Source organism: Carcharhinus amblyrhynchos, chromosome 3 (genome assembly GCF_965287045.1).
Source record: "Carcharhinus amblyrhynchos chromosome 3, sCarAmb.v2.hapA, whole genome shotgun sequence".
NCBI lineage: Eukaryota > Metazoa > Chordata > Chondrichthyes > Carcharhiniformes > Carcharhinidae > Carcharhinus > Carcharhinus amblyrhynchos.
The window spans coordinates 115,896,510-115,913,416 of record NC_137326.1 but is presented as its reverse complement, the minus strand read 5'-3'; the positions used below and the strand labels follow the sequence as shown (position 1 = coordinate 115,913,416).

General features: G+C 39.3%; 1 protein-coding gene across 10 annotated transcripts in view; it reads left to right on the top strand.

Annotated features, from left to right (window-relative positions):
- tnk2b (tyrosine kinase, non-receptor, 2b) overlaps positions 1-16,907 on the top strand; it is a 230,706-nt gene that overhangs the window by 182,000 nt on the left and 31,799 nt on the right. For 9 of the 10 annotated variants that reach the window (XM_080185804.1, XM_080185798.1, XM_080185796.1 and 6 more), the window contains 5 exons: positions 2,491-2,617; positions 3,149-3,295; positions 7,658-7,752; positions 12,911-13,105; positions 15,012-15,103. In XM_080185804.1, the coding sequence (XP_080041930.1) occupies positions 2,491-2,617; positions 3,149-3,295; positions 7,658-7,752; positions 12,911-13,105; positions 15,012-15,103 (656 nt within the window). The remainder of the gene's footprint in view (positions 1-2,490; positions 2,618-3,148; positions 3,296-7,657; positions 7,753-12,910; positions 13,106-15,011; positions 15,104-16,907) is intronic. The other variant, XM_080185803.1, reaches the window with a different exon arrangement.

The following is a 16,907-nucleotide window of genomic DNA, read 5'->3' as shown; positions in this document are numbered from 1 at the left end:
TTTTTATATGTATAGCACCTTTAAAATAATAAAATGTCACAAGACTCTTGACAGCAGTATTGTGAAACAAAATTTTGCATCAAACCACAGGAGATATTTGGGTAGATGACCAAACGTTTGGCCTAAGCAGTTGGGGTAAGGAGCTCTTCAGGCAGAAAGTACAGAGGTGGGGAGACTTAAAGAATTCCAAAGCTTAGTGCATTGGCAACTGAAGGCATCCCTGCTGGTGGTGGAGTTATTAACGTTTGGGATGCAAATGAGGATAGATTTAGAACAGTGACTATCCTCAAGCTTACAGAGTGTAGAATATGGAAAGATGATCAGGACTACTTTCAAATAGTCAAGTGTAGAGATAACAAATGTGTGGATAAGGGTTTCAGCAGCAGATGAGTTGAGGCAGTGGAGGGGTCAAACAATGTTACAGAGGTGGAAATAGGTAGTTTCCATTTTGTTTTGGAAATGTGATCAGCAGTTCATTTTGGGATCAGATTTGACATTAATGTTGCAAACAGTTCAATTCAGCCTCAGACAGTTGCCTGTGAGAGGGGTAGAATCGTTGTAGTGGCAACCAAAGGCACAAAGGCCTTCTCAATATTTAATTGGACCAAATTTCTGCCCATCCAGCATGAGACATCAGAGAAACAGCCTGATAATTTGCCAACAGTGGAGGAATTAGTGGAGATAGTCGTGAGGTAGAGCTGAGTGCTACCAGCATACGTATGGAAATTAATGATGTAGTTCTGGATTATATCACCAAGGGCAATACGTAGATGAGAAATAAGAGAGGTTATAGATAGATCTTTGGGGGACACCAGAGGTAATGGTGTAGGTGAGGGAAGCAAAGCCATTGCAAGTGATACTTTGCTATGATTAGATAGATAAGAATTGAAGCAAGCAAATGCAGCCTGCCCAACTGTACGGCAGTGGAGAGGCATTGGAGTAAGCTGTTGTGATCAACTGCATTAAAAGTTATAAGACCAGCTGAGAAGGATGAGTAGAAATAATTAACTTTGTCACAGTCATTTAGGATGTCATTTTGGACTCTGACGAGACCTGTTTTCATTACAGTGGCCAGAGCATAAACCTGATTAGAGGGATTCAGACGTGCAAAATTGAAATAGAGGGTGGAATACCTGGAGGGAAAGAACTGTTAGCAATAGCTGTTAGCATGGGAGCCAGGAATTTTTGGGTCTTGGGAGCAAGAAGTGGGAATCATGAACTAGGTGACCTCAGAGAAGGCATGAGGGAAGAAAGGAGGGAAACTAGAGAATTATGAGTTCAGGGTTAGGGTACAGGGAACCTTAGAGGAGGTTTAACCTGCTGTGTTGGGAAAAGGGCAGAAGTGGCAAAGACATCTAATCAAATGATATCAGTATCCACTTTTTGTTTTCGAGATATCATAGAACCATAAGATCCCTACAGTGCGGAAGGAGGCCATTCGGCCCACCAAGTCTGCACCGACAGTAATCTCACCCAGGTCCTATCCCCGTAACCCCACATATTTATCCTGCTAATCCCTCTAACCTATGCATCCAGGGACACTAAGGGGCAATTTAGCATGGCCAATGCATCTAGTCTGCACATCTTTAGACTGTGGGAGGAAACTGGAGCACCTGGAGGAAACCCATGCAGACAATGGGAGAACGTGCAAACTCCACACAGACGGTGACCCAAGCTGGGAATTGAATCCGGGTCCCTGGTGCTGTGAGGCAGCAGTGCTAACCACTGTGCCAAGCGAAAACTTCATGGGCCATGACCCTGAAAGATCATGGCCAGAATTTTCTGGTGGTTCACACCCTGCCACTGCTGAAAGTGAGGATGGAGATCCTGGCATTCAACCAAATCTGCATTCACTGCAACAGGACCAGAGAATCCCACTGATCTAAACGGCCGGAAAATTCCAGCTCGTATGTATGCCATCACCCGACAGCATTGAACTCATCAGAGTTTAGGGCTAAGTTGGGGGGGGCATTCTCATGCATCTGAGGAAATTCAGATGATCTTGTTCGAAGGCTTGCCCAGTGATGCTGAAATACCTGTTAACTATCTGAAAGTACCCAAGCAGTGCATGACTGGAAGTTGTTCCTCTGTTTTTTTTTTGTTTCTGTAATAATGTGCTGGATCTCTGCCTATAGGTGATGCCATTGCACTTTGTAAAGTGATCAGGAAACAACTTGCAACAAGTAAAAGCCTTTTGTTGGTGTTCAGGTTCTTTGTAGTAGTCATATTTATTTGGGTCACCTTGTAATTTTATGTTTTAATTAGTTTCCTTAGTTGTGGTACTCAACCAAGAATAGTGAGCTGCAGAGATATTCCATTTCAAGAATTTTCATATCACGCCTTGATTTTATCCATAACTCACTGTTTGCTCTATGATCCAACTTGGTTTTAGTTCCATTGACTCTGAACTAAAAATGCATCTCAGTTGTATGCTGACAAACTTGTTTTTTTTTACTGATATGAAATGTCTCTGGTCTATTTGTTTGGTAGGTGTGCCCCTGAAAGTCTGAAGACTCGGACGTTCTCACATGCCAGTGATACCTGGATGTTTGGTGTTACTCTGTGGGAGATGTACACCTACGGTCAGGAACCTTGGATAGGTCTCAATGGAAGTCAGGTAGCGGACTCAAACTGTGTGTGCCTATGGAGTTCTGAATGTCCGTGTATGTTTCACCATGCAAATACCTATCTGTGACTCAAAGATGTCTGCACTTGTATGCCCCTGTATATCTAATTTTATCTGTCTTATTAAATATTTTTAAGGTTTGTCTATGCATGTGTAAGTATGTCTCCTGATATTTGTTCAGAAGAGCTCGCTTGTGTTTCACCATATTTAGTTTAGCCTTTAGTTGTCTGCCTTGAGTATATTTGTGTGTGGGTGTTTTCATTAATGTGATTCAGAGCATATCTGAGCTTGTGCGTGTAGAAATACATGCTCCTTTGTTTCAATGTGCGTGACAATATAGATGACATTAGTTTTGCGGAAGTAGTTATTTTACTCTTTGATCAACTAACTTAGTAATTGATAATTCGTGTTTGTGTATCTGCGAATACATGTGCGTATTCATAGCTGTGTTAATGGGGCTACGATGATTTATTTTTTCACCTGGCCTACTATTTTAACAGATTAATTTTTTTTACTTTGCAGATCTTGCACAAGATTGACAAGGAGGGTGAGAGGTTGCAAAGGCCCGAAGACTGTCCTCAGGATATTTACAATGTGCTGCTGCAGTGCTGGGCGCACAAGCCTGAGGATCGACCCACATTTGTGGCACTCCGAGATTTTCTGATTGAGGTGAGTTAATGTAAAACATCAACAACTTGCATTTATAAAGCACCTTTAATGTAATAAAATTTCCCGAGGTACGTTACAGGAATAGTATGGAAACAAAATTTACAAAGAGTCACAGCAAGAGATAATAGGCCAGAAGACCAAAAGCTTTGTGAAAGCAGCTCGGTCTTAGTGAATGGAAGTGAGTCAGAAAGGTAGAGAAATGAAGAGACAGAATTCCAGAGTTTAGGGCTTTGGACTGAAGGTCTGGCTACCAATGGTGTAGTGGTTAAAGGGCAGAATTGAGAGATCTGGTCAATATAATGTGATTTTAAAGCAAGGATAAAGTTTTTAAAATCAATATGTTGTTTGACAAGGGACAATACAGATCAGGGGCACAGAGAAAATGGGTGAGTGGCAATGTTTCCTCCAAGGTGCGCAAGTGCACTGCAAGCCCAAAGATATTGTTCAAACCTTCAAACTAAGATGCTGTGAATGCAGAGCCAGAGTACAAGGTATAAAATTGAGATGCACAGGCCATGCATAACAACTAAAAAATTAAAGAGATCATTGGTGAGTGGGAGATAGGATATGGCAGCAGTTTGCAGATGGTAGAACATGAGAAGTTGGTCAGAGTGAATTGGAATAGTTAAGTATAAAGGTAACAAAGGCATGGATGAGAACTTCAGCAGCAGATAAGTTAAGGCAAGGGTGGAGGCACAGATGTGGAAATAGGCAGACTTAGTGATGGTATCTATATATGGTAGGAAACTTATCTCGGGGTTTAATATGACACCAAGATTATGAACAGTCTGATCCAGTCTCAGATAGATGCTTCAAAGAAGGATGGTGTTGGTGACAAGGGAACTGGTGACAAGGGAACTTGTGACAGAGACCAAAGATAATGTATTCTCAATTTTTAAGTTAAGGAAATTTCTGCGCATCAATACTGAATGTCAAGCAATAAGTCTGACAGTTTAGAGATGGAGCTCTACCTTTCACCTTTCTAGAGAGTTGAAAGGTTATCTGGATAATTCTCAAGCTACACATGGAAACTATAAAGTTTATTTATTACTGTCACAGGTAGGCTTACATTAATACTGCAGTGAAGTTATTATGAAAATCCCCTAGTCGCCACACTTCAGCGCCCGTTCGGGTACACTGAAGGAGAATTTATTTTGGCCAATACACCTAACCAGCACATCTTTCGGACTGAGGGGGGAAACGGGAGCATCCAGAGGAAACCCCCCCACCCAGGCAGTGACCCAAGCCAGGAATCGAACCCAGCTCCCTGGTTCTGTGAGGCAGCAATTCTAACCACTGTGCCGCCATGCTGCCACAAGGATTGTTGCTAAGGGACAGCATGTAGATGAGAAAAAATAGGTGGCCAAGGATAAACATTTGTGATTTATCAGAGATAGTGTTGCGGGAACAGGAAGAGGACCCATTGCACTTGGCCCTTAGGCTTCAATGGATGGCTAAATGTGAAACTGGACAGGTATATTCGTACTGAGCTGGACAACAGTGGAAAGATGTTGGAGCAGAATCTCTTAGTCAGTCATGTCAAAGGCTGCATACAGAGCAAGGAGGGATAGTTTACCTTTGTCACAATGATGAAAAGAATCACTTGATATTACACTAAAGTAGTCTAAACAGAAATGGTGATGAATGGCTATCCGGTTGTTCATCAAAGATGTTCAAGTCTGCTTCCTTTGAACTAATATATGAGGGGGATATTAGGGAATAATTGGTCTGAGGAAGAATACGGACAAGAACAACAAATATAGCAGAGAATGTAAGAAGACTTAGCAAATCAGTGACTGTTGGATGTCATGATGAATGTGAGGCCAAAGACTAGATATTTGGGAATTTGCAAGTGCAGTTGTGATTTGAGAGTTATTTTTACAAGAATGGATACAGAAACAAATAGATTTGGGAGGAGCCGGGGAACGCAAGTAGTGATAAGTACAGGAAATGGGTGGAGATTATCTTTTCAGTGATGGTAAAGATAGTAGTGAAAAAGCTGCATGAGATGACAAGATCAAAGGGGTGGCTTCGTATGTGGGTGGAAGAGTTTATATGGAGAAAGAAATAGGGATTAAAGAAGGCAGTGAATTCAGAAATTAGAACAAGAAAAGTGGAGATGGTGATTAAAGTAACTGAGTTACTCCATGCAGAGGCAGAAGGAGGAAAGCAAAGAAAATATCTGATAAATTGTATGGATGATCCTGGACAAAGATTTTTGAATGAAAGATACAAGGGTGGAATAGGATGAGATACTCAAAGGAAGAGAAGTTCCCTGAAGTGTACAGTAACAGATTAAGTTGTGATTTGGAAATGAAGGCTAGGCACAGATACTTTATTAAGAAGAGAGGCATCACCAGCCCGCAGCCATGTTTCTGTTGAAGCCTTAATATCACTGTGATCATCCACAGTGAGGTCATGGAAGATGGGCTTTGTTAGCAATTGACCATCCATTCTGGAGAGCAACATCCAGGGGCCACTGATGGCTGGCCTATATGATCAGAGTTGGGAGTAAAGAGAGGGACAGAAAGGAGGTTTGTGAGATTAGCCCCTAGCAGGTGCATGGGTTATGAAGAGTGGGAAGAGAATAGATGAAACAATTAAGGTTGCTGCTCATTAAGCATTAATGAGTATCTTGATGAATGTTTCAGAAAAGGAAAGAGGAAACTATAGGATAATTTAAGAGGGAGTGAAGCCTGGAACCTGACATGACAGCAGGAAGGACAGTGAGTACTGAAGAATTTACTTGAAATTTGCTGAAGAATACATGAAATCTTTAGGAAATAGTGACCATAATCTGCAGGAATTTTACATTAAGTTTGAAGCTAGCATCTTAAATCTGTTCCTATAAAGTGGGGTTTATGAGGAATGAGAGCAGAACTCAAACAAAAGGAAAGAATGAAGGGAAAAGGAAAGAAATAGAAATGGTGGGCTCAACTCCAGTCTGGCAGTTAAAATGCACAGACATGGAAAAATTAAGCTGTGTTGGTGGTGAGATCTAGATAGCTAAGCTTTGAAATACATGGGTGGATAAAAACTATAGATTTAAAGTCAAAATTGATGCAGTGAAACTGGTGTTGAATTGGAGACTGGCAGGTGAGTGAAATAGGAAATTCAATGTGTGGAACAATAAGACATGGTTTTCTTTTAAAAAAAATAAGTATTTTCCAAATCGGTACTAAAACAGTTATTGCTGGGGCTGAGTGTTCCATTGGTGCCTGTGGATGGATCCCATAGAAATCACTGCAGATATATCTGACTGTGAAAATGATAAGGCACTATTTGTACAATTGTCAAAATTATTGATCAAAGTCATTGTTCAAACCACCAGTTTTGAAAGGCAGTAGCCAGCAATGGCAAATAATTTCTTTAACGATAATCTCAGATATTTAAGTTCAATGAAAAGAATAAAAACGGTTTTTTGAAATGAATCAGATCTTTGAGGTATATCAATATTGATGATGTCAATTTTGGTTACTGCACTGGGAGAGGTGATTAAAAGACGGTGAATGGCATTTAAATCTGAATGATCAGCTGCCTCAACAATTTGGTCCAACAAGTCAAAGTAGTAGTAATTATCCCACTGGACAGCACTCTCCCCAGCAGTCAGAGGTGTGAGATGTCAAAGCTACTTCTAAACAGCTGAAAAGATGCAGGGTACAATATTACTGCAATGATAGTGAAGGAGCATCTATTAAGATTCTTAATATAGATACCATATCCACAGGGCAATCTTACGCTGAAGCACTCGGCCTGCAGTGAATTGAAAATTGTAAATCTGTTTCAACGTCTTGGGAGTTAAAGTACGGACCAGGTGCAGATATGCCACAGCTAGGGCAGATGAAAAACAGTAATTAAGCTTTACCTGCATCGAGAAAAGACTGAAAGTTCAATTAAAATAGGTTAACTCTCTAAATATAGGATTAAACTTCAGAAAATTTTATAGGCGGTAATAAACAGCTCCAGTCTGTCAAAACGTGAAACTGCTGAATGGTTGCAGACTGCTAGAATGCTGGATAGAGGCTATGACCCAAAAGAATACAGTCAAAATCTAGATTGTGGATGTTCAGAATCTATGCATAACTTTCAAGCTAAAATGCAGAATTTTCTACATAGCTCTGAAATGTTCACAATTTCTGGCTTTTCTCTCTCCTTCCTGCTGAGAAATGAACACAATTCCAGGTTTCTATTTGGAGTTTTGGACTGGTTTGGGTGTCCCTGTTTTTGAGGATGGAAATTAGTCCTATTTTCCTGGTTCTCGCATTTCATTTGCTTAAATTATCACACCAGTGGCAAAGTAATACCTTGTCTAAGAGATTGAGTTTTGTGTCTGCAATGCTAAAAGATGTATTTGTGGAACAGGCACAGCCCACTGACATGCGAGCACTTCAAGACTTCAGTGAAGTGGACAAACTGCAGATTCAGATGAATGATGTTATCACAGTCATTGAGGGCAGGTATGTGTGTGTCTGCAAATTGCAGCTGCAACAGTATTTTGTTGTCTGTAAAACAATGGCATACTGCTGATCTCATCCAGAATGGCAGAAGGTTTCTGCTATTAGCTTTGGTATCCTGGGTTGGGTGTGGAAAAGGTTCTACTGCTTTATTCGCTATCCAGGGAGCCTTATGGGAAGTGCACATGTAGACATTGTGTGAGGACAGGATTGGTTTAATTTGCAATAGCCCTAAAGTTGAATAGCATGCCAACACTTGCTGTCGAAGCTCATACATAACTGATATAAAATTTGGCATGGATCTAATGAGAACGTGTGAAATTATCCTGGCAAGGAATTTACATCTTTAGGAAAAGAGGGAAGAAACATGTCTGAGCAAGTGATTTTGGAGAAACATTTGCACTAAACGATTACACACCAAAACACCAGCAAGATTGTATGTTTTTGCTCCATTTGTAAGGAGTGAGTCTGGCAATTGTTTTCTTTATTTTTGGTGACAAAATAGAAAAGCAAAGGGGAGTAATGTTGTAATTATTAATAAATATTTGCACACCGGATTATTATTGTTTTAAGTAACACATTAACAAGGATGAATTTAACAATTTCTGTCAAAAGCACCTCTTTGGAAACTTAAACTTTGAACTAAGTAGGACAAATATATTCAACCAACTAAATCCCAGGGAGTTAATCTGAAAGTTCACCTTGTGCCTAGACAGGAAATTGGATGTCACCATTATATGTTGAACCTCAGTTCTTTACTTGCTGAAGAAACTGTGACAAAGAAAATATCTCACCGATTTATTTGGCAGTGAATGTAACAGGTCAGCCAAGTTAAATATTTGATCAGTGCTGAGACAGCTGATCTTGGTCTGCGATGCACTTGATAAAGTGGTGATGAATTTGTTATGAATCCAGACCAGATAAGACCCCCAAATATGTTAGGATCTGGTTTGGAAGCAGTAAATATTATTAAGGTATTGGTGGTAGCCATTGTGTGGAGTTGCCGGCATTGGACTGGAGTAGGCACAGTAAATAGTCTCGCAACACCAGGTTAAAGTCCCAACAGGTTTATTTGGTAGCACGAGCTTTCAGAATGGCACTCACCTGATGAAGGAGCAGTGTTCCGAAAGCTCATGCTACCAAATAAACCTGCTGGACTTTAACCTGGTGTTGTGAGACTACTTACAATGTTATTTTAAAGTAAGTGAAATTTGAGGTCCCAGTTATTTACAAAGAAAACAAATTCATGAGATTCCACAATTCTAAACAAATAATTTTTACTATACAAAAGTCAACAAAGCAATCAGGAGACTCTATCTTATTCTAGTATGCAGATGAGGTAAACATGAGTTAACAGACAAACTATTGCTGAACACACCACAAACTCCAACCATGACAGATTCCATGAATCCCTCAGCAACCTATCCTAATGTCAGTGACCGCTGTGAGTCACAAAAACTCTTTAATGCTCTATCTTTCTCATAAAGGATTTCAGTTTCTTTCTTTTGAGGATCTATCCATTGATTTCCTTCAATAGCAGCTCCATTTCAGAGTCCTGATGACACCAGAAAATATAGTCCACAGCCTCCGCATGGAAAACCCATCGAAACAACTCCAAAATACAAATTCCCTCTTGGATCCATCAGGAATACTGTGCATATTTGGAGCCTGGTAACTTCAGGAGGGAACTGCTAGTGTTTGGAAATCAGAATTGGATAAGATTTGACTCTGCTGTGAAGCCCAAAACGGTTGAATAACTTATCAAGCCACGTTTCCGGACTCAGACACGAAGAAAGGTATATGTGCAGTGGGATTCCGATGTTCATGAAATCTTTACTGGAGTAGGAATTGGGTGATTCAGAAAAAGAAGAAAGAAAATTGAGAATGGTGAAAGACAAGTTGCAAGAAGAAAACTTTGATGCCCTTGCTGGATTTCAAATGGGAGCAAGCAAGCATCTATGTTGTAATTATGGACTTAGAGCACAATCCCAGAAATTCACAAATGGTCGGATATGGATGGGGGGAAATCGCTTGTTATGAAGAAGGATTTTTCTGTAAGCTAATTATATTCTTATGTTATATTATTATATATATTCTATTATTCTATATATTATTATTATATTCTAATTATATTCTTATTATTATAAGGGTTATGGGGAGAGGGCGGGAAAGTGGAACTGAGCCACGACAGATCAGCCATGATCTTATTGAATGGCGGGGCAGGCTCGAAGGGCTAGATGGCCTACTCCTGCTCCTATTTCTTATGTTCTTATGTTTATAGCTCCATTAGACACCATGCAGCTCTCAATATAGATTGGCACCAACAGTTGGGTTTCTTTTGACGATATGTTTGTTCAGTGAAACTTGGCATCAGTCTCTATCCACCCACTCATGAGTAATTTTCCACTTGTGTGGCTCTGGCATGTTGAAATGGATTCTGGAAGCGGGTTGAGGTGTAGAGTTTCTGAATAGTGTGCTGTTCCTCATGTTCACTGATCCCTGGAAGAGCCTCCAATAACCTTTCGGTGCACTGCCTATCACGGATGTTATTCCGTGTATGTGGCATGTTTGGCCAGTAAATCAGGGTGCAAAAATGTGGTTGCAGGACACAATCCACACTTGGAATATTATTGAGATAATGAGGGTAAAAGGCTGTCCGTGATAACTACAAACAGCAATTGCAATGCTGTGTTTGTGGGTAGGAAGTGTATTTTGCCAGTGTATTACTTTCTGGAAGAAACATTGATCATATCAGCCATGAGGGGTTGAATGTGTGTTTAGTGGATTGATATACATTAACTGTACCAAGGTCAAGGTGGATTCTACCTGCTGGTTTCCTTTAGGAAGGGTTACAGAAATGCCAGGTATAAAATCAACAAAATGTTGCATATAGTTAGTGCTTTTCTCACTGCACGAGAAAACATATAAAATATTCATTGTGCAGTAGATTGTATGAAACAGTTTACTGACAGTGAACATTTAAATTCCACTGACCATTTTTGATTGAAAATTTCTCTACAGTGGCATTATAAACTGTAGACTTTATTGATTTGTGTTTAGATTTGCTATTAATGACAAAGTCCTGTGTAGTGCAAAGTGATGGCAAAGCAGGTGCATGTAATCAACTTGATTGCAAGCTTGCAGTTTGTCAAACTGATATTTGATTTTTCCATTATATGAAAAATTGCATTCTGTCAACAGAACATCATAATCCTTAAAATTTACATAGGGACTTTGTGCCTTTGACTCCAGTCTCCTCTTCCTACCACACTGCATGCTCCTTTTCTATACAGTCAAGTTGGTAAGACACAGTATGTTCATGGATTTTTTTTAGGACTTATGTAACTTGACAATTAACAAGTAAAAATCATTCTTCTGTGGAATGGAACTGTTACTTTCAAACTCTGATTTCCTATCTACAAAGTGCTCCATCTACTGACTGGAGGTAGAAAGAAAATTGGAAACTTGTAGACTTGGTTTTGAACTCTGAGCACGTGCAAGGTAGATTAGTATTTTGTTGATATGGGGCCTGCTTAAAACATGCTATCTCTTTCCAAGGAAGACGTCAAACGAAAAAAAATCAAAGTTCCATCCTAATCAGGCATTCTTAATCTTGTAAATTGTTATGACAACAATAGTATTTGGATTCACTAGTGTGACAAGAAAAAACACACAAATAGGAGCAGGCATAGACTGTATGACTTGTTGAGCCTGCTCTGCCATTCAGCATGATCATGGCTAATATTAGGCTTCAACTCCACTTTCCCACCTGCTCCCCATATTCTTTAATTCCCTGAGAGACCAAAACTTGTCTATTCCAGTCTTAAATGTAGAGAATTTCAAAGATTCACGCCCCTTTGAGTGAAATCATTTCTCCCCATCTTTAATAACAATCAGCCTGTTATCCTGAGACTGCGCCCCCTCTTCGATATTTTAGACTCCTTGATCAATGGAAACAATCCCTCAATATCTACCATATCAAGACTCCTTTAACACTTTGTAGGTTTTAATAAGATTACCTCTTGTACTTCTAAATCTGAAATATAAATCTAGTATCAGTAATGGTGATCATGAAACTATGGTTGTAAAAATCCATCTGGTTCTCTAATATCCTTTACAGAAGGAAATCCTGCCATCCTTACCTGGTTTGGCCTGTGTGTGACTTGCAGATCCACAGTAACGCAGTTGACTCTTAACTACCCTCTGAAATGGCCAAGCAAGCCACTCAGTTCAAGGGCAGTTCAGGATGGGTGAGAAATGCTGGCCTTGCCAGTGAGGGCCAAATTCTAGGAAAGAAAAATAGATCAAAGGAAAGTTGAGTAACTTCTTTCACTCAGAACATTTCTACAACTTGTTCTTTGTAACGGTGGTAGAATAGAAACTGTCATTACGTTTGAAAAAAAGTGAACGGGATATGTACTTGCAGTTCTGCGATCTGAAGGGTTATGGACCAAGGGCTGGCAAGTACGGTTAGAATGGATAACTCTGACAGCCAGCATGGACACATTGGCTGGAATTTTACCGGAACGCCTGCCGGGGGCGGGTGAGGCTCGGAGAACGGCATTCTCTGTTAGCCTCGAGTGGGATCGTATGAATCTCGGGCGGACGTGCTGGTAAAATTCCGTCCATCGGGTCGGATGGTCTCTTCTTGTGCCGTAATTTTTTTTCAATGTGAATGAAAATCCTGTCAATTTCAGCACCCAAATACCAAACAACTAACTGCATATTAAGGAATGAGAGAATTTTCATGGATATTTCTGTTCTTATTACAAACATTTGTAAGCCACATTTAATGTTTACAAAATACAATCTGTGAGGTGTGCACGTGTAACATGAACATTTCCACACTTAACAATATTTCAAAAACTATCACCTCAATTAATATGAATTTTGGAATGTTTTCTTGCAGTGAAAATATTTTAGTTTGATTCCACTGGCCACTAATTCTGGTGTACATAAACACAAATGTACTTTTCCCACTCATGAAAATTGGTGTATTTGCTATTACTAACAGCGAGAACATGTAAACATACGTACTAATTAGATTGAATTTGTGTAAAGATAAGGCATCTAACAAAATAGGCTGCTCGCTTTCTGCCTAAATACCCATTATGTCCGAGACACAGAATTTTAATAAGCATTTTTACCTCCCTTTTTGCAGGGCTGAAAATTATTGGTGGAGAGGTCAGAACAAGCGCACATTGAAGGTGGGACAGTTCCCACGAAACACAGTGACATCCGTCGCAGGCCTTTCAGCCCATGATATCAGCCATCCGCTCAAGAACAGCTTTATTCACACGGGGCATGGAGATACCAAACTTGAGCACTGCTGGGGCTTTCCTGACAAAATAGATGAGTATGTAGGAGTTTGCATGTATGCTGGAATACACCTTACTCCATGGAACCTTAGACCAGTTTAAGTATAAATATACATAAAAGCCAGTTTTACTTCCATTTTTCATTTAGATGTAGAAGGGCTCCTTCTATAGATTATGAAACATGCTCCATATTGGGAGGGTTAATTGTTTTACACAATCCTTACTTGAGCATTAAGGCGCTGACCTCCCTTATTGCTTTTGCACACTTGTACCACTACATGTTTCTTGCTTCTTGATTCTGCCTCCCACTCTAGCCTTTGAAAAGAAAATGTGAGTTATGGTATTGACAGTGTCTGGTATTTTGCCCATGACTATTCACATATGAACTTAGACAGTGAATTTCAGCAAGTGACTCGGCCAGAGGCATTTAATAACCAAGTGACATCCTGTCTTCACAAATACTTACATGCGTGCTTCCATTTTATTTAATGATCAGAAACTGTATTGTTGAATTCCCATGATCGGAACCTAATTGTAGTGGCCCACGTTACAAGCAAACAATAAATTTATCAGTGTTTTTTTTTCTGTACCAATCATTACACCTAATGTTACTAACTGCAAAATGAAATTGTAGCATACTAAAATCTGTTGAGATAAGAATCTAATATTTCAATTTCCTGACTCAATTGGTGCATTCGTTTACTGTGTTCTTGGGCTGGGGAGAAGAGCAATGATCTCAGATTAATTAACTGCAACAAGATCATGCTTAGAGTGGGAATTGGATTTCATATTGGACAGGAAAATGATTGACATCGTATTCAGAAATTTGATTTTTATATTCTGGATGATTGGGACTTTTTAGCTCCAGTGTGAATTTGTGCTTTTTGAACTGTTTTTCTGGAGTTTCTCATGTGAAATGCTTGTTTTGTGTTTTTGGAGTTAATATTTTTCATGCACGTTCTCTTGGTAAACCTGCATGGACAGAATGAATAAACTTGATTGTTCAGACAACAGCAATTTATATAGGGCCTTTAATGAAATAAAATGTCCCAAGGCTCTTCGCAGGGGTATTATAAAACAAATATGACACTGAGCCATGTAAGGAGATCTAAGGTCAGATGACAAAAAGCTTGGTCAAAGAAGAAGGTTTGAAGGAGTGTCTCCAAGGAGGAAAGCAAGGTAGAGAGGCCAAGAGGTATAGGGAGGGAACTCCAGAGCTTGGGGCCTAGGCAATTGAAGGTACGGCTATGAATGCCAAAGCTATAAAAATCAGGCATCACGGGTTTTGATGAGTATGGATACCTTGGAGGTTTGTGGGGCTAAAGAAGATTACAAGGATTAGAGACGAGGGGGAGAGAGAGAGACTGTGAAGAGATTTGAAAACAAGGATGAGAGTTTTAAAATCAAGATGTTGCATGACTGGGAACCAGTTTAGATCAGGGACCAGGGAGGGTAATAGCAAGTTTACAGAGGATAGTCTGTGAGCTCCATGATGCACTTGTCTATAGAAATACCATCCACTCTTTACAAACCAGACTTTGGAACTAATGATTGGTTTCTCTGCTGAAAGAATCAGCTCAAACTTTTTAAGTACAGTTTTCTTAAATTCAGTTTTTAAAAAAAGATAAAGGAATGGTAAAAACCCTAGCACTGTAATGCTGGATGCTCTGTTTCCTAGAAACTAGGAATAGCCAGTTAGGTGACAAAGGTCTTTTTCAGTCCAGGTGCTTAATAATACTGAAAGTACTAGTTGCTAATTTTAACTGCCTAGAGATAACATTGGAACTTGACAAAAATAGCAATTATACAAGTAACAAGTAAATTCATGTCCAATTCTTACCCAGTTGATGCTTTGTTACGTTGTAAGTCAATACAAAGCTGTTTTGATCCCCAAGGTGTTGCTGACAATCCGCATTTTATGGTGGCTGGTTTGTCTTCTTACAGATTGTACCTAGGTAATCCCATGGATCCTCCAGATGTCCTTGGACTTGATATGAAAGCGACCAGGCCAACCCAACTGCCAGGAAGATCAAAAAGTAAGAACTCCAAATCAAGAAAAATCTTGATTTTCGTGCTTTATGCAAATTTTGCTTTCTCTGCTTTAAGTGGCTTTATTTATTTTAATATTTCAATCTATAGTAGCACTTGTACCTTAATAAATGCAAACATCTGTCTACATCTAGTGCACTTAATAAAACATTTTCTAACCTGAAACTTGCCTCAATCGTGATAAGGTTCACCCTTTGAATTATAGTAAAATAAACAAAGGTATTGATGACGTTGGAGGCCATGGGAAGTAAACATGTTGATTATTGAACAGAAAGGTGTGTGTTCAAGTGATTTCATGTGTTTGAGGGCAGCAGCCAATGCCACAGCATGCGTAACTATCAGTTTACAACCCAGTCGCTTTCATTCGGTCAAATCAGCGTTTCCGGTGAAGTAGTACTTTGTGAAAACGGGATTTATCTTTAATCAATGTATCCTGCCTTTCCATTCGGACTTTTTTATTGTACTATCCTTGTTCATTAGTAATCACATGCTTAGAGAGTCTTTTGCGTTTACAGTGAAATAATCTTGTTGTGTGCTCAAAAATATTTAAGCTTTGGTGTGCTCCAGGATTGAAAGGAATTTTTAAAAATCTAATATTGAGAAACCTAGGGTGAAGAACAAAGCCTGTAGTGCATGAGATTGCGAAGGATAGCTGGAATTGCTCACTAATAGAGTGATACCTTATATTAGTTCACCATATCCTAATAGGTTTGCAGAACTGAAATGGTGTAGAAATTAAGAGTTAGATATATAACATTTCCTGTCAAATACAGCACTCCTTGGACTTGTTGATCGATGGATAAGTAAAGTCCTTGCAATGATAGTGCTATTCCCATACTCTCCCACTACTAAAGTAAAATAACATTCATGTGGAAATTATTCATTTGTTGGACTTCAGAAATAATTTTATGCATTAATAATATTCGTGAACACTTTTATTGCCACTATAGATATAATTGCATTTTACATTATGTATGTTTTTTGCAAAGTTAGATATAGGTTTGAAATATAAAATTGCTTGACATTTACCTGATTTCTTTTATAAGTTACTGTCTAGTTTAATGTCTCCCTAAATTAGGTGGTGTTGTTTGAGTGAAACACAAGTCATTAACCTTAAATGTGCACATAACTTTGAGAAAGCTGACAATGTAGTATATGAAAATGAAATTGGTGACCATTAGACAGGTATCACAGTGCCTGCAATTAATGACAGTGAATTTTTCCATAACCGGCAATACCTGCACTACTGCTTGGAAAGTTGGTGTGAGTTGAACATGAAATCAGGCTCCCATTCTCAGTCTCACATAAGATAACTTATTTGCATTTGATGTCATGTTCTATGGTCTGCCTAGAAGCTGATTAAGTTCAGAAGAGTAATGGGTGTGGAAAGTGAGCTTGTAAATCCAGACTTGCAAGGTGGGGAGGAAGTCTAAAGCCCTGTTGATTTATTAATCCATTATTGCTATCTGCCATGTATATGTTTGGGGCTATGTACCTTTAGATCATATAGCCAAAGAGATTGAACTCATATATTTCTATGACTGGTAGAATGTGTTTCTGCTTTTTGATGGAGCAATGTGCGTAAGATACCTTAGCTAAAAATTATCATCCATTTGGAGCAAATATGTTTAATAAGGTAAAAATGCAGGTACGGTTGAAATCTGAACTTGCAGTTCTTGAACCAGGAAGCTCATGTTGTGAAACATCATGCTGTGCAGGTTACTGCCAATTCTTTCTCCATAAATATCCAGCAAATGGCTCTTTAAGGGTTCAGTGGTGCTATGCACGTTT